This window comes from Lutzomyia longipalpis, chromosome 1, assembly GCF_024334085.1.
Source record: "Lutzomyia longipalpis isolate SR_M1_2022 chromosome 1, ASM2433408v1".
NCBI classification, from domain to species: Eukaryota; Metazoa; Arthropoda; class Insecta; order Diptera; family Psychodidae; genus Lutzomyia; species Lutzomyia longipalpis.
The window spans coordinates 14392352-14409826 of record NC_074707.1 but is presented as its reverse complement, the minus strand read 5'-3'; the positions used below and the strand labels follow the sequence as shown (position 1 = coordinate 14409826).

At 35.5% G+C, this 17475-nt stretch overlaps 4 protein-coding genes across 8 annotated transcripts in view; 3 read left to right on the top strand and 1 right to left on the bottom strand.

The window, feature by feature from the left end:
• LOC129792487 (STAM-binding protein-like A) overlaps positions 1 to 17475 on the top strand; it is a 781560-nt gene that overhangs the window by 436799 nt on the left and 327286 nt on the right. The gene's annotated exons all lie outside the window — the stretch shown is intronic.
• Positions 4022 to 6719, top strand: LOC129792174 (uncharacterized). 3 transcript variants are annotated; one of them, XM_055830987.1, is made up of 3 exons: positions 4022 to 4697; positions 4897 to 5844; positions 5986 to 6719. In XM_055830987.1, the coding sequence occupies exons 1-3, from the start codon at positions 4556 to 4558 to the stop codon at positions 6498 to 6500; spliced, it is 1605 nt and encodes a 534-aa protein (XP_055686962.1). In that variant the 5' UTR covers positions 4022 to 4555; the 3' UTR covers positions 6501 to 6719. The 3 variants fall into 3 exon arrangements, with proteins under 3 accessions (XP_055686962.1, XP_055686979.1, XP_055686970.1); XM_055831004.1 differs by lacking the exon at positions 5986 to 6719 and having other exon boundaries at positions 4897 to 5877; XM_055830995.1 differs by lacking the exon at positions 4022 to 4697 and having other exon boundaries at positions 4828 to 5844.
• On the bottom strand, positions 6729 to 9789 carry LOC129791928 (uncharacterized). Of its 3 annotated transcripts, none has more exons than XM_055830599.1 (4): positions 9564 to 9789; positions 8253 to 8855; positions 8077 to 8142; positions 6729 to 7961 (listed from the first exon to the last, which is right to left on the bottom strand). In XM_055830599.1, exons 1-4 carry the CDS (start codon positions 9718 to 9720, stop codon positions 6814 to 6816), a joined length of 1974 nt encoding a protein of 657 aa, XP_055686574.1. In that variant the 5' UTR covers positions 9721 to 9789; the 3' UTR covers positions 6729 to 6813. The 3 variants fall into 3 exon arrangements, with proteins under 3 accessions (XP_055686574.1, XP_055686592.1, XP_055686583.1); XM_055830617.1 differs by lacking the exon at positions 9564 to 9789 and adding an exon at positions 8984 to 9004; XM_055830608.1 differs by lacking the exon at positions 9564 to 9789 and adding an exon at positions 8925 to 8972.
• On the top strand, positions 13533 to 16549 carry LOC129792645 (zwei Ig domain protein zig-8-like). The gene is made up of 2 exons (XM_055831942.1): positions 13533 to 14070; positions 14137 to 16549. Exons 1-2 carry the CDS (start codon positions 13650 to 13652, stop codon positions 14547 to 14549), a joined length of 834 nt encoding a protein of 277 aa, XP_055687917.1. The 5' UTR covers positions 13533 to 13649; the 3' UTR covers positions 14550 to 16549.

Here is a 17475-nt window from a genome sequence, read left to right as displayed (position 1 = left end):
AAACGAGTAATTGTTGCGTGACTCCCGAACCTCCATCCAATATACAAAGCATAGCTGAATATGGGTCTGTGAGGAAATCACAGCTGAAGGGAATCTTGCAGAAAACTTTTCGATTTGTGGTCCTTGAATTTGAGACGTCACCCGACTTTTCTTTGTCTAACCCACCCACTCACCAAAGACAAATGAAATCCAATGGTTGGAGTGACAAAGAAATGCGGAGGAAGTGTATGAAAAGTACGGTGCGGGACACGCTTCACCAAATTGCCGATTAATGGATGTGGATAAGAGAGAATGACTTTGGGAAACACTATTAGAAGTCAATAAATACTTCTGCCTCAAGCGAGGTGTCCCAGAGAGACACTGAGAATTTTAAATCTTCCTCGAATCTATAGGGGACACATTTTCCCAACCTCCCCCATGTGGTAAGTTTTTCTCACAATCACACCAAGACTAATTTCACACACTCATGCTAAAGCTATTTTCTCGCCTTTACGGTAATTTTCTATTATCTATTCGAGGATAAAATTGAGCAATTTTTCAGGGAATTTTCTGGAATACGTTTTTTGATATTGATTTTTCAATAAAATTTCCCCAGAAGTTTCATGTGATGATTATTCGGGATTTTTACAAGGAACTATACACAATTGCAAAGCACAAGAGCTTTTGGGTCGCAAATAATTGAGTACCTATATAATACGAGCTTTTCAAAACTATATAATTTAGGGAAAAAAATACATAGAAGTTCAACTCAAAATTTAATAATAAGACAGAGGGGTAGCCAGAAATTTCACTCGAGAGGGTGGTTTTACTAGGACATTTGAATTTTCTGGGTACGAAAATTATTTATTGCAAATCTGACGATTGAATACTGACGATCATTAATATAACCCGGCGTAGAAAATATGAAGATATATTCGGAAAATCTTTTTTCTCACACAAATTCTCACACGACGTTTATTCAGACGTTTAGTTTTTTTTATGTCTTACCTATCAGATTTTTTCTTTAATCTTTAAAAAATTCCTATTTAAATTTTTTAATGTAATTTTTAACATAGAAATAAAATACTATCTAATCTACCCCTAAAGAAAACTACTTTTAGGGTGTTCACAAGTACCTATCCTCCATAGCTACGCCACTCATTTAAGATTACCTACTTAAAATAAGGTAAGCACAAGATAAATTTGTAAATACAAAATGTGTAAACATTCTCAGGATATTTGTTTTCTCTTATTTGAACCGCATCAGAATTATTTTCTCGTTTGCTCAGAAAAAAGCATAAAAGAATACACGCTACGGAAATTTGTGCAAATATTTTCTCTGCTTATCAGTAATCCCCTATTTTGGTTTTAATTCTACTTTCACCCATTAATCTCCTATGAATAATTAAGGTGGAGATATAGAGGCGAGTAAACATACATACCATAAGTCTGTGAGAGAAGGCTCATAGAAAAACTTGTGGCTTTTCGTGCTTGTTTACAATTTCATACATCCCTCTCTAGTTTAGCTGCCGCGTAATCAGTTTTGGGGTGTATAAGATATAGTGAGTACTATTTAGGCTATAGCATGGGTATTAAATTATTATAATGATCCTTCTTGAAATAAAGGGAGGAGATGTGGGGGTGTAATACGTTGTCAGAAGGTGGTTGAGGAGAGTATAAGTTAAATCAAGAACTAAAATTCAGGAGCTTATTAAAACTTGCTTCATACACACACACCCATTGTGGATGGTATAACTATTTTCCAATTGTATACGCCATGTGGGAAAATGGGTATAATGGAGTCAGACCTTTAGTCTTCGTCGTATATACCATGCCTGTGGCAGCTTTCCCACCCACTGTACATGAGGTAAGGTGTACGAGGGTTCTGTGAGTGCTCAAAGGTAGAACTGGGTTGTACGGTGTTGTAATTTGTGCGGTAGTCGTCACTTGGTTAAATAAGCTTCTTAGGTGGTGCCCACCCACAATTTCCGACAGTTGCTGAAACACTCATCGTTCCACAATTGCAATTTTCTTTCACATTTCACCTCTTTCAATGGAGGGCGTTTATACACCCTTTTTACTTCATTCTTTTTTCCACACACTCCCCACCCCACCCCATCATCAGTACGATATCTCATTTTGTTTTCCTCACCTCCCGCCCCATGTTCAAACACAATTCCACCACACTGACATAACATTTCGTAATCGTTCTAAAACACGTGTTTTTCCAACCCCGTGAAAAGCCCCCGCAGAAAGGCACACAAACGGTGTTCCCTTTTATTCATTCATCGGTGGTGTTCTTCTGGAAAAACCTCCCCAACGCTCACATGAGGCCCTGATTTACACCGAATGATTCTTTCAAATGGCTCTGCACTTGAGATTATTGTACCTAATGCCGCATTAAAGCTTCAGACAATTTCACACCATTACACCCCCACTGAGACCAGATATCAATGTGTGCAAACTACAGGTGAAATCCCTTAATCTGCGATTACTGTTTTGAGAGGAGTATCGTGAATTCAATTCTCCGTGACTTGTGTTGATCTCCTACTAAAGTACCTTTTCTCATGGCTGGAAAGCATATAACGTTTCAAGGCTGATTAAAATGGATTTGCCATGAAATGTTTCCCACATGTATACGGGGTGTAGGTACGGTAGGTAGGTATACCTATCTGAAAATTTTTCTCTTCATTTGTTAAAGGGAAAGAGTTGCATTGTTGCTGAAAATTTATCTACACGTGTAATCTCACAAATGTAGGTGACTTTTCCCACTCTAACACATCTCATGACCCATTCTCCTACGTGGGCTATATGTATTTATGTACATATATCGCCCAATTTAAGCACTGTGATCGGGAAACACAGCAACTTCCGCAATGCGGACTATTCTGTCGTGATTTTCCTTATCAGTCTCATGCCCCAGCACACCAATAGCAGCCACCACGCGGTCCGTGGCAGTCATGGGTGTCCCCTGTGGCGCCACCAGACAGCCACCACACGGTCAGGTGACATACAAATGGGGAATAAATCGTGACCGGTCACTGTGACCTCCCCTCTGTGGATGGCTCGTGGCTGCGGCGCAAGCATCCAGAAAAATTTCCCACAAAAATATCCCAAAAATATTCTTTCAAAATATATTTCTACAACATACATAGAGGGCATGGCGATGGCATATTCCCTCATGAAATATACAATAATATGTCAAAGAATTATCATAACTTTGTAATCAGATTTTCGGGATATCAACCATTCAGAAATAAAGGCGATATCCACTTTACGTCTTGAAATTTAATGAATAATCTCAAAATGCGGGTCTTAAATGCAATTTTATTAATTAAATGATTTAAAATTGATGATTTTTGGGGTAAAATAATAAAATTGCCAAAAATTGATCAAAACCTAAACTAAACCCTTTTAGAAGGGTCTTGACATTGTTTTATGCCAATAAATGTCCAGGATTATAAAGAAAATAAGATTATTTGTAATGATATTTTTCCACGTGCTTCATATGGGCTAAATAGGAAACCATTGCAAACATTATTCTCGTAGGCTTACGTAAAATAGATAGCTATTGCATACTACAATTTTTTTTATGTACGTACACGAAAAAACTTTAATATAAATATTCATTTAAAGTTCGGTATAAAATTGATGATTATTATCTATTTGCAATCCCATTATCCCCTAAACGATCACTGATCCATTTTCAATTAATAAAAAAATTGATATGTACAAAAATATTGTTTGTTTAAAAAAATACTTTGATTTATTGAGATAAAAATGGGCAAAAAATTTTAGTATTCAATATATTATATGAAATATTCTTATGCGAAGATTATGTGAATAAAAATAAAGAATTTGAGTCGAGAGAAACATCTTTTAAGTGAAATCCACAGTAAACAAAAAAATCATTTGTAAAAATGTAGACGCGTCAAAAGATTTACGATGAGGTGGTATAAATTGGTGCACCAGATTTAAGAAAAGTGCAATACAATTTTCAACCAGAGATAAATATTTTTCTAAGTAATTTTTTGAATTTGTGTCTGTCCAAAAATGCTAGGAAAAACCCACAAACGCACCAAACGAATATTCTGTTGCACACTTGCAACAAAACTGGGTAAAACCCACCATTAGCCTTAGAGCAATTTTCCGAAGTGCTTGTTAGTAATATATACCTGAATTTTGTCCTTCAGCCACATCTTCTAATCCTTTTCTAGGAGGGCTACGTCTCTTGCTTAATGTTCTTCACTTATTTACATTTATATAATATTCAAAAATTGCTTAAAGCACCAAACATTTTTACAGACACACCATAAAATATATTTATGAATTGGATAATCCCATACATCCTTTCTACTCTGTCATTAGGAATTGGGTATAAAGACCCATTTTTTACAGAAACTAAAGCACTTGAATATTGGAGCTGCTCAGATTCAGTTCAGAAGTGTTTTCAGCATCAAAAGAGTAGCACGGAACGTAAAAGCTTTCCTCAAGTGCAAAAATAAAAAAATACTAAAGTGTAAAGTGCAAGTGCTAAAAATTATTAAACTGATAATCAGAATTACAGTGTATCAGAATGTTTGTAGTGGTAAAAACACATGAACCTGAAGGACCGACAATCACAGCAGTGCCAATAAAATGGATAAAAGATGGAAAACTGTTTTGGCCTTCTAATAAACAAGAAGAGAAGTACAGAAGGAACCCTAACTCTGTTCCAGGTAATAGCAATTCTATTTTCCTTCTTATGTATGAAAGTTTGTATTTTATTAATTTCCCCCATCTGTAAATCTTTAATTTCTACATTAAATTATAATTTATATATTTGATATTTTCAAAGTAACTAAGTGTAAAGCAAAATACTCATATAACAAAAAAAATGAATTAAAAAAAAACTTGCATTTTCTATAAATTTTATAGATTGCGATTGGGATGTTTATGAGTGTGAAGTGAAGAGTATTCATTTGGAATCATTTGAAGACGCTTATGCTATTGAAAAAAAACTTGCAAACACTGATACAACAGAAGAGAAAGAGCTTAATAAGAAAGGAAAATTTCGTGGAAAACTTAAAGGATCCAAAACTGATTTTAATAAAATGGTTAACGGTTGCATGCTGGTGGAATCAAAAAATCTCATAAGCTCAAATGCTGGTAATCGGATGGACGCCAATCATGCGAATCAAGCTGATAAAACAGGCAATTCATTTGGACCGAAATCTCAATCTCAAATATCTGAAAGAAAAAACTCAGATAATCGAAAAGAGAGGTCTTCTCTGAAAAGATGTAGGTCAAGCAGAAATAAGTTTCAAGACAGAAGACCAGTGTTTGTGTCAACTAACGAAGAACTCGAGAGAGAACTTTCCGTGAGAAATGAAAACGATGTAGATGAAGGTCCTTTACTAAAAAAGCATAAACATGGTATAGAAAGATCACAGGGTGGAAATCAAGAAGTTACTCAAACTTCAGATCAGGATGAGGAATATTCCTTTGACAATAAAAACAATCAGGACTACTCTGCCTCAAAAGTAGATAAGTCTTATAAGATCAAGTCAAATAATACCACCAAATCAACAGCGGTGTCCCCAAATATTAATCGCGAAGAAAAACCCGTAAAAGAAAAGCCAAATGGAATGCGATTAACACATGACAATAACGAGAGTGAAATATCAAAAAATCATAAGCATGATATGTCGCCAGATTTGGATTTTGGAGAAGGACCTTCCTGGAAATATGCATCTTCCCGAACAAAAGGAACCTTTCACCATACAACTGTTGCGGAATCCACAGACGAAGAACCAGAAGATAATTTGTCATTGCGATCAAGTCGAAGTGTCACTCCACTCTTGAGCAAAGCTGAAAATGAAATAGGTGAGCAATTTTAATCAAGTTTAATGAAAATAAAAAAAAGTATTAGCCTAATTTTCTTAAAAAATGTTAGGTACTTTAAGTTTAATAAGTTTGGATTTTTTTTAAATTAAAAAAACTAAGTTAACTTTTCCTGTATTACAGACTGGAGTAATAAGTCAATGCCTGAAATGATGTTGCAAATACTTAAGTATTGTGCTAGTTTACACGTCATGACTGAAAAGATATTAAAGACTCAGGAGAAATTAACTAAAAACAGCGAGGATCCATGTACGCCTGGTGTTTTCGAACGCCCACTACATACAACAGAAGAGGTAGATGATTTAGAAAAAAATCTCAACGACAAGATTTTTTTTAACGCATGTGTTAAGGAACTGGTGAAAGTCACTGGTACTAGCGGAAATAAGGATGGAAAACAAATGGCATATAAATTATTACACAAGGTTTTCACTTGTGAAGTCCTAACCAAATTTTCTTGGTCAGGTGTTTCAAAAACTGGACAAAAAAAGTGTTTCTCGAAACTTGAAAACACAATTGAATTGTTTTCTACTGTCGCTAGACAGGCCGATAATCGTTTTTCAAGGATTGACGCTGAAAATTTCTTTAAGAAAAATGTATTAAAACACGCACAGACACGATATGAACGCAATAAACAATAAAGACTTAAAAAAGAGTTTCAGCCATAATATAAAAATGCTAGAATTATAGTAAGAAAATTTTTGACAGGATGGCGTCAAATAAGAATACGTAAAGGTGTATTTTTTAAAAGACATAATAAATTCTAACAATCTTTATTAATTGAAAAAAAATAGTAGATAATATTTGCACGATAGTATCAATCTTACAAAAAGAACTTAACTAATTTTTCTCTTTTTCTATTTCTAAGCTTTTGTGTGCCTTTGTAATAATACCCATAATAAAGAAAAAAACATCAAAAAAGTGTTTGTTTTATTCAGAAGTCTTCATCAGATTTTACAAATTAAATGTGTGAACAAGGGGAACAAAAATGTACATTGTGTTGTACTCCATTCCAAACATTTTACATTTTATATCTGTTAATTTATAAAGTTTTTGCATATCACAAACCATAGTATCAGAACAATAAATATTTAAGGTGGAGGATTTAATAGGTTCTGTGAAGAAGTCTTTAATTCTAAGAATCTTTTTACCATATATAACTATTTCTCTGTTGTGAATTGTTATGTTACAAATTCTTATGATTTCATTATTACTATTCATAAACCAACAGTTTTTATTGTCGTTCCTGAATGTTAAATATTTATTCAAATTCAGTATACAGTAAGTCCCTGTACAATCATTACGTTCATGATGTTCGGATGTCTTCTTTTCTAGATTGGGGTATATTTTGGTTTTCTTTGCTTTCAACATATCTACATGAGATTTCTCAATTAATCTTCGAGCAACCTGAATGAGTGGTTTTTTACCATTTCTTACACATTGCTTAACATCTTTGAGCAGATTCTCGAAAATATATGTAGACATTGATGCAAGTGGTCCATGGTTCTGTACATCGTCTACTATATGTATAGTAGAATGAATATTCATCACTATTTCATCACTTCCATAAATCTCAATATAAGTTTTTACGAATTCCTTAAGCATAGAATCGGCAACAGGAAGAAGAAATTTATAATAAGAAGTTTCACAGATTGTCACTCCGCAAAATAACAACAAAAAATTGTAATATACGTCTGGTCTAAGTATGTTGCGTAGAACTACAACACCGGTATACATTAGCAGCGTTCTCCATTCCGTACCTTTCCACCTTGAAATGTCACTCAAGTCTCTTATTTGACGATGTAGTTCCTTTGGTTTATATAAGTTTAGTTTAACCAGTTCTTCCGATACTTTCTTTACGTCATTTGCTGACCATTTCGTATAGTAGTTATTGCGCCCTGCAATCCATAGTGAACACATCCTCTTCATAACTCCTTGATGTAAAAGGTGAAGATCATCAGAAATGGGAAAATCTTTAACCATGTCCACAGGTAATCTTTCAATTACAGATGATTCTCGATGATGGCTGATATTTTTGCGTTGACGAAAACTTTCATTTGTTCGTTTTTGAGCGTTTAGATTAGGGAAACTCATTCTATTTCCTAAAGGATTGTAAAGAAATATAAGTATATGTAAAAACTAATAGGTGTAAATACATAAAATTAATTACTTTTTTTTAAATAAAATTGTTAAGGACTATCAAATTTTTGTTAATACCTGATTCATTTTCTCCAATTGCTGTACATTTACTGCAACCACTACGGTGATTAAAGTAAACAGTTCCTTTAAAGTCAAAAAAATAATAATTTAATAATGGATAATAAATAGATATAAAGGAGATTGATTATAAAAATATAATATTTAAATAATTTTCCAAGAAATATTATACACACCTTTTAAAAATGCTCGTGCTGGGAGATCACACAAGAAGCATTTGATAGCAACTTTTATATGATACATATCGATTTCTAATCCATTTGTTAATAAATCCTGTATCTCCGGAACAAATTCTTTCAAATATTCTGATACGTTTGAAGGTTTTCCATTTCCACAATAGATTGCAATAACTTGAGGTGGGATATTTGGTAGCTCTTCAATTGCACATAAAATAGGCCATAAATCAACTTTTGAACTTTTGAAGATTTGGAGGCCATCCACGTGAAACTTAAGGGATATTTTCGGAATTTCGTCTAAATTTTGTTGTCCAAGCAATTTATATAATACCGGCTTAAGTCCATTATACCACATTTCGCCTGATCCCATAGGGCTTACATTTACATGCCGTGGGGTTTCCAAAATAGTTCGAGCATCCATTGGTAAATAATGTAGAACTGGAACTTTCCTTAGTATGTGCAATAACTTAGTAAGTGCACAGTGTTTGATATTATATTCCACTGCCCAAATATGGATATCTTCGTAAATATCCGGAGTACTTTCAAAGTCATCTTCACTTGAAACGCTCTCATCAGATGAATAAGAAAAATTATCATTATCAACTAAAATAAAAAAAAATATATATATATATACATAAATATATTAAGATAGGGTGTAATATTATCACTTACAAATCGATTTTAAATATTTTAAATATGTTTTTTTTATTGGATTTGAAATGAGTACCTACTAAATCACGTAAAACGATAGCCCTTGTTAATTTAACCCTCTATGGCCTGTTACCAAAACTCTTACGCGCATGGGCTAGGTGACCGATCCCATAGACTTTTCTTTGCAAAATAAGCAAATTGGATTTTTAGATGATTTATTCAATGTGTTAGAATCGTCAAGGAAATAAAATTAGTGACAAAGTGAAGAAAAAAAAAATAAAGGAATGAATTTGTCCGTTACACCAATTTTTGAATTCCCTCTCACATTTTTGTTAATAACTTTTTTTCTGGTGGTCGATTGACCTGAAATTTTAACACAATCGTCTCAGATGACAAAGAAACTTATTTCCAAAAACTTGATTCTTTACCTCTAAGAGTTAGGGCGCAATAACTTGATTAATCAAGACAAACACAACTAAAGTAGAGATGTGATTATTTAGGTGTAAATGACAACCAGTTATAACCTACATTATGAGTGATTGATGTTTGTATTTTATCAATTTTTGGAAATAAATTTTATATGTATTGAAAACTAGACAAATATTTACTAGTTCTTACTATATTCTATATTTTTATACTTATTTTATTTTTATTTTTTACCTTGATCGCTGAAATCAAAATAAACGAATTGATTCCCACGTGTTTGCTCTTGTTCCATTTCTTCATCAGGATCAGTACTATGAGAGATTATGCTTTCATTCAGTGCCTTCAAAGATCGATAGTAAGAAGAACTATATCTGAAAGATCTGCGTTCCATTTTTTCCACACGTATTACACTTTTTCACTATTAATTCTAAAACTACCCGATCTTTTATGTATTGATACGTGAAAAATAACTGTCACATATGTATATACAAGTACATATATAAACATTGAATGACAGTAATAAGTGACAGGTATAACTTATATGTATGTACGAGGTAAATTGTCGCTTCGCTCCAATTTACCTCGCCCCGCTTCGCGGGGATTTGTTGCGCTTCGCGCGAATTTTAGAAAAAGAAAAATTGTGATAAAACATGCACTTATCAATATAAAAAAAATTGTAAAGAGAAAAAGTGAATTTCTCACAACATTTATGGCGCCGAATTCAAAAAGTAGTCAAAAAAGCATGAATTTTATATGGGGGCTATGAGAAGGGGGGCTCTGGGGGGAAAATGAATGCCGTTGGTAAAAACCGCCTGGTATCATTAGTCTCTGTACCAAATTTCAACACGATCGGACCAACGGTGTGGAAATGCATAGATGAACAGGAACGAAATTTTAGAGAGACCTTTCTTTATTATATAGAAGATAACTTGTATGAATGTTTATTATATTTTATAGGAGATTGTTTTAAATGGTAAATACAAACGATACTTTTAATAAATATTGCTTAGTATCTTCTGTATCAAAAATAATATAAAACTATAACGATATAAAATTATCATAAGTCTACAAAAAAACATTTTTTATGTTTCATTGCCTGATAATCAGTAGGTATGTTTTTTTTACAGTTATTGATCAATTTTCACTATGTGAATGATTCCACATATTTATTTTTAACTCATTTGGCATTGATCTCCCGGAGAATCATTGCTCTTGTAAGTGAGAAGCATCGTCGTGACGTCATGCACTTCTTAGGATCGCTGTGGCCGTGTGGTGGCCGCGTCGTGGCCGTCCACGTGGTTCGCGCACCGCTTGAGGATATATATTTGTTTCACTTTTCTATCCTTGTCTCCCTAATGCGTTTTGGGTCTGTCACCAAGTAATCTACTCTAATGTGTATGAAGAGTATAGGAATATGACGTTTACGTGCATCTCTTTCACACAGAAATATCTCAACACAACTAGCGCCGCGGTGGTGGCTCAAAAAATTATTTTGGGAAATTTCCCAAAGTAGGAGCCACAGGGCGGCCACGAACCAAAAAAAAGGGGACCCCCTGTGACCTTACATTTGTGGCTGATTAAAAAAAATTTTTTTTTCTTTGTATTTTAGATATAATGATATTTATCAGTTGTTATCAACATACTAAAGATGCCCAGATATTTTATTTTCAAGAAAAAGCTAAAAAACGGCTAATATTTCACATAAATTGTAAACGTCTCGTCCTCGCTGTGGCTGCTCTGGGACCCTCTCGTGGCCGTTTTTACAAAAATGTTTAATTCTCTTAAAATTCTATACTTTTCCGATTGATATCGATTTATAAGTAATCTCTATCTGAAATTATAAAGTTTCTGTTACATTAAATTGGTGTTAAATACGTGAAATACGATTTTCAAGATTCATTGAATTCTGCATGGTCACAATTTGCAACCATTCGTGGGTCCCCTGTGGCCGCCAATTTCGGTCACGGCAAAAACTGAAAGAGCCACGAATTGGGACTGTCTGGTGGCGCTACTGTGGATCCCCGTAGCAGCCACAGGAGCCACAGCCACAAGAGGCTAGCTGGGGCAAGACTGGTATTCATGCTCGCTCTCTTCGATGCGAAATATTTTCCATCGTCCGGGGGCGAGTAATTTTGTCCATTTATTGCATTTATGGGATGAAATTATATATATTGAATGAGTATTGAAAATTTATTTATGCTTTCTATGTTATGCGGATTCTAAAGATCAATCGATTTGATTCGATTCGATTTTGAGAGTGGGGAAAAAAGTCACAAAAAGTTTAAAAAAAAGCTCAAAATTTGATATGATATTTTGTTTCAAAATTGACTCGAAAATCGCTCTGGAAGTTCTCTGAATTTCAAAAATTATTTCACCATTTCTTATTTTCAGCTTTTCCTCAACCCTTTGTGATTTTTCTGCCCCGTTCTCCTCTATTAATTTTTCTGCATTCTTTTTTGTGTTTAATTATTGGCTGTATTTATGTTTATTAGTAAAATTTGATACCTAGTAGTTTGCGAACGGCTCATAAGGCTCTTAATACCAATTGAAATTATAATATTACCATTAAATTTAATTTGTAGTTTTAAAACAATACTAAAATGTACTTAAAATGCTTTATTTTTTGTTCAATTACAACAATAAAATCAAAGCTTTGCACTCTCAAAGCTCTTAGTGGGATAGTTCAATCGATATTCTCTCGCAAAATTAACAAATTCATGTGGTAGATTTATGTTTAATACGTAATTACAGGCTTATTGTAGATCAAAACCTTCAAAACACTTATTTTACACTGTTGGTACATTAATGTGAAAACTGAGGGTGTCTCAATGAAGTATAATTCCCGAATTATTGAGTGTAGCAAAATGCATTGAGAAGCAGCGTCAAATACACCTCTTTGTGGCACCTTAAGCGACACCCATTTTACCTTCTTAGGGGTTGAAATAAGTTATTGAGCGTAGTTCATGGTTGCAGTTTGAGTTCTTCCAAATGAACGAATTTGTTCGATAATATTACGAGGGGACCGTGGTGGCAAATAAATGGGGAAAGTAGGATGGAACCGCTGAATTGCATGAATGAAGAGCCTGCAGTTCCGTTTCCCCAACCAACATTATAAAGCTCCTAAAGCATTTTCATGGGAAATCAATCAATTGAAGGGTGTGTGTGTGTGCGGGAAATGCGATAGCAATGATTACAAATGGTGAAATATTGCATCACACACTCGTGCAACTAAATTTAATGTTCACGCAGTTGGTCAATGCTGACGCGCACATGTGATTTATATGAGCAACTTTGCGGGGTATTTTATCAACTTCCCTCCCCGATGAAGGTGAACCCCACGTGTTCTATGTATGGTGAGAAATATTCGCTGAAAATATATTTTCCGTTTCGCATAAGTTGCCATAAAGGCATAAAAGGGTGGTGGGATCATTTTTGTCACTCTTTCTGTCTGACACGCCAGCGATGGTGAAATATTTATGCGTCATGTTTGCTCAATTAATGAAATCGTTTACGGCAACTTTGTGCTTCTTATTGTGGCGTGACAGAGGCAATTACGTGCCATTCCCGTTTCCCCGTGCTAAAGGGTTGGTGTGTGTATGTAGCACCCTTCCACCCCCTTCGAAAAATGATGCTATTTTGGGAAATGAGCCATTTTTGATTGAGCACGAAGGAAATATTTTGACAATTTCCCAACGTTGAGCACAACGCTGAGCTCCCTCGTTGGACAACTGTGCGTGCTTACACCAGAAAATTTGCCCAAAAGAGACCAACGAGAGGGTATAAATGGCTCAAGCCACAATCACTCCATTCTCTTTGGTGGTAAAATATGCAAATGGACCTTTAATGGGGCGAAAATGCAGCTGGAGAAATAAAGGAACGCAGCAGCATCCGACACGAATCTTTTAACCACCCTATTTGAAATTCTGCTCAAACTAGCATAATATACCGAGAATAGGATGGTCATTGAGTTCGAGAAATCATGGGATGCAGCAATGTTCTCCCAGGTTTCCAGTCACGTACCCCACACTACCCATCATATGAAGCCTCTAGGCTTGGAGAATTGCAGAGGAGCGACTTCTCAGGGGTTGAGCTTTCCAGTTGGCATTGGAAGTTTTCCCCGCTTGAAAGCTCCGAGTGCGCAGGTTTCGTCCAGTGCCGCATGGAAAGTCTCCGATGAGCGTTCTGGTTTGAGCAGCACTCTTCAGTCGTACTGCATTTTTTGGTGGAGCAACAGAGTCCTGACTTCCGCGTGCGTTCCGTGTGCTGTGTGAGCGTGATGTTGAGTGAAGGGTGTATGGGTCAAAATCCGCGATAGGTGCAATGCAAATCAACCCCCCGCCGCAAGGGATGTTGACCCTTGTGACCGTACTCGTGTTTGTGGCCCTTGGGGAAGGCTCAATGATGAGCTTCGAGGACAGTGTTTGGGACTCCCCGCCGTACTTTGACGACTCCACAGTGCGCGAAGTAACCGCGGCGGCGGGATATCCGGCAATGCTCAGGTGCCGCGTGCGCAACATCGGTGATCGTGCTGTATCGTGGATTCGACGTCGTGATCTTCACATCCTCGCCATTGGCATCATGACCTACACCAACGATCCGCGCTTTCAGGCTGAACACTCTGAAGGCTCCGACGATTGGACACTCAAAATTCGCTCAGCTCGTCCCGCGGATTCTGGGGTTTATGAGTGTCAGATTTCCATTGATCCCAAAATCAGCCTTGGGATTCATCTCAATGTTGTTGGTGCGTGTCTGCATATTTTTTCGCGTTCTCCTTTTGGCTCTTAACTTACGAGATTTTGTATTACAGCCAGTCACGCACGTATCCTTGGTGGGCGTGAGGTTTTTGTACGACGTGGTAGTGATGTCAATCTCACATGTCTTGTGGAGACCGCTCCAGCACCCATTGAGCTCCATTGGGCCCGCAACGGTCGACCGCTGGATTTCTCACAGCGCGGCGGAATGAGCATCCTGTCGGAGCGTCGTGCACGCACCAGCCAGTTGCTCATGAGTCGTGTCTCACCACGCGACGCTGGCAACTACAGTTGCTACCCAATGGGAAATAGTGGTACTGATGCCGCTTTTGTGCTCGTTCACGTGATAAAGGATGAAAATAGTGCCGCCATGCAGCACGAATCGTCAGCAAACTTTCCACATCACGCTTCCATACCAATTGGATTTGCTGTTGGTATTTGTTCAGTGCTTGGACTCTTGATGAGGTGATAATTGTAAAATAATTAATTACGAGTGAGTTTTGTCGGTGAGAAGAAAAACTTTTCCTAATCTCACAAATTGAAAAACTTTTTACGGAAGGTGTGCGTCTTTTCCTATCCCCCATTCATCCAAGTTAGACTACGTGGTCATTGAATGAGATTCTTCAGACTATCATCCATATGAATTAACATACTGATTGTTTAGTTTTATTTTACGAAAAAAAAAATTGTTTAAATGAATTTCTTTATATTTTCACATGTTTTTATTATTCTTATTATTTACCAGTTTTAGGCTTTTCTTTGTTAGAAATTAACACATCCTTGATAAGCTCGAACCTTGATAAAATCGAGAGCTTTGCGTGTTTCTTTGAACTCTATACATAAACTTTTAATCATACCCAAAAGGGCGGGAACTTAAAAGCTCTATACTGAATGTAAAGATAAAAAAGAATTTATATTTTTTTGAAATGAGAAGTTTCTTTTGGAAATGAATTTTGTTAAATCATTCTTTTGAAATATTTTTTAATGAAAGAAAGTTGCCCAAAATTGTCCAGATAAAATGCCTATATTTTAAAGTTTTAAAACTATTGAGTGAATATAACCCTGAATAGAACAAAGGACGTTTTGTACAATTTATGGTGGAACAGCTCGTTTTATACACAAAAATATTATAAAGTCATTCGACAGTTTTACATGCAAAAATCACTTAATATTCCATCAAAAAAACTCTAAAATTTATTAATTTTTTTTGTATTGAAAAAGATGGTGTGGAATAGGTCACGTTTGATGTAATATTTTTTGTAGCATCCTTGCGTTCTGATGTGACGCACAGATTCTAAATAGAACAGTTTAATAGGCAATTTCCTGTCCTACAATTTTCACTGTACCACACTTGCTCTCTCTCTTATCTCTATCTATCTCTTTCGGGAATATGCGCTTTTTTTGAGCTTTTCCGGAGTTCTATGTAATCCACCATTCCACCTCACTTTCCTCTATTAATAAATTGATTCAGAGTCTGAAATAGAAGGGATTAATTGAAAGGTAATTCCATATATTTCAGAATGGTGGGGGAAATCGCAATTTAATCATATTTATTTCTATAGAAATGACCCAGGTTTCATTGAACTGAATGAATTCCTAGGGATGGGAATATTTCTGATTTATCTAGATATTCTAAAATTTAAAAAAAAGTTATCTAGAAATTCTAAAATCATTTGCAGTGAAATAAACCAAAGGGTATAATTCACTATTAGTTCCGGTTTTATAGTGTTTTAAGCTAAGCCTAAATTATTTGATCTAGACCTTATGCCTTAGTTTTCTAAAATCAGGATTTAGATTTTTTTTCGGTCGGACTTAAGTTTTTGTAAGTCAGGCTGATAAGGGGTTAATGGGGTCAAGGCTGAGTCAAGTTAAAGATTAAAAACTGACCTAAAAAAGAGTTTGGCCTAAAAAATTTGAGTTAAGCATAAAAAAACTAGGCATTAACCAAAAAAAAAAAACTTAAACCTATTCTAAAAAACCGAAGTTTAATTTAAAAATTTTGGCCTAATTCAAAAATTTTGTAGATTTTAAGTACCTACTTCTCCATATATTGGTGCATAACGTCCTTTTTTCTGTATTATTTCATTAATCGTATCTACACAGCTTTGAAACGTAGAAATATTTTTCAGAGTTTATTCGTTTTGTTATTTTTCAATTTTTCTAATGCACTTTGTGAAGATTTCTTTGACAATGAAACATAACAGAAAGTACCTCGTTATTATTGTGTAGTAACCCTTTCACGGAGAAAATCTTCAACAATGAGACTGTACATTTATGTAGATGGGTGAGCTCCTCCTAATTTCTCTTTCCTCTTATAAACTAACGACAATGGCAACTTTCTTTTCCCTTCTAATCTGATTTCATTGACTAACCAAGTTGGTGAATCAGATAATGTAATATAGTAAAATGTGTATAAAATTGTTTGATCCCCCAAGAATAAGAGAAATATAAGGAATAACAAACTGTGAATCTCAATGCTTTTCATACCAACAATGCAGCTTTATCTTCGTCTTCTTCCTCATCTTGCAGAGGGGAAATTTGATGGGAGTTTTCATCTTCCTCCATTTACTCATTTGCTTTTGTTATTTTACTTGTGCGTTGTCATGGAATGAAAGCTGCCTAAATGGGGAAAGAACTCAAGAGAGGATCACTTGAGTTGCAAGAGCAAAAGAAATTGATTCGTTTTCATGAAGATGAGGGCTGTGATGGTATTTCCTTGAGAATTTGGGTGAATGCAAAGAAAATAGATTTTCTCTAACGTGACACTTCAGAAGTTGCATCTCTATATCCACGGGAGGAAAAGTTTTTAAATTTATACAGAGTGGAGTAGATTGTAAGTTTGCCATCCAAAACACCCCAGGAGTGCAATCCTGCTGGTGCGGAAGTTTTGAGAATGGAAGGCCACAGTGCTGACACATTGAGACAAACGCGCGAGTGAACGAGCGGGAAAATTAAAATTAAATTTATGGAGATGACAGTAAGAAATGAAAGGATTTTCATGTCGTCTTCCAGCTTAAAAAAAATATTTGTCAAATGTACATTTCTTGCTTTTTTATGGGCACGCTATATACATGCATAGTACTGTATTATGTATACATACGTAGCTCCTATTTTCTTGAACAGAAGATTCGAGCAACAAGGTGCCTTTTGCAGAAATGATAGTGTGGTAGAGAGATAGGATGGCGGGAATGGGAATTTCCGAACTGGGCGAAGCTTTTTGAAAGCCTCCCCCACTAAAAGGGGCGAGGCTGTAGGAAATGAGGACATTTCTATCCCGGATGTTGGCTATAAAACCCAATGAATTACATACGGAGCACACTTGATGTGGATGATGATGATGAAGTCGTCACTTGGTGGAATTTTAGACGCAGATCCAGCCTCCTAAAAGCTCCACT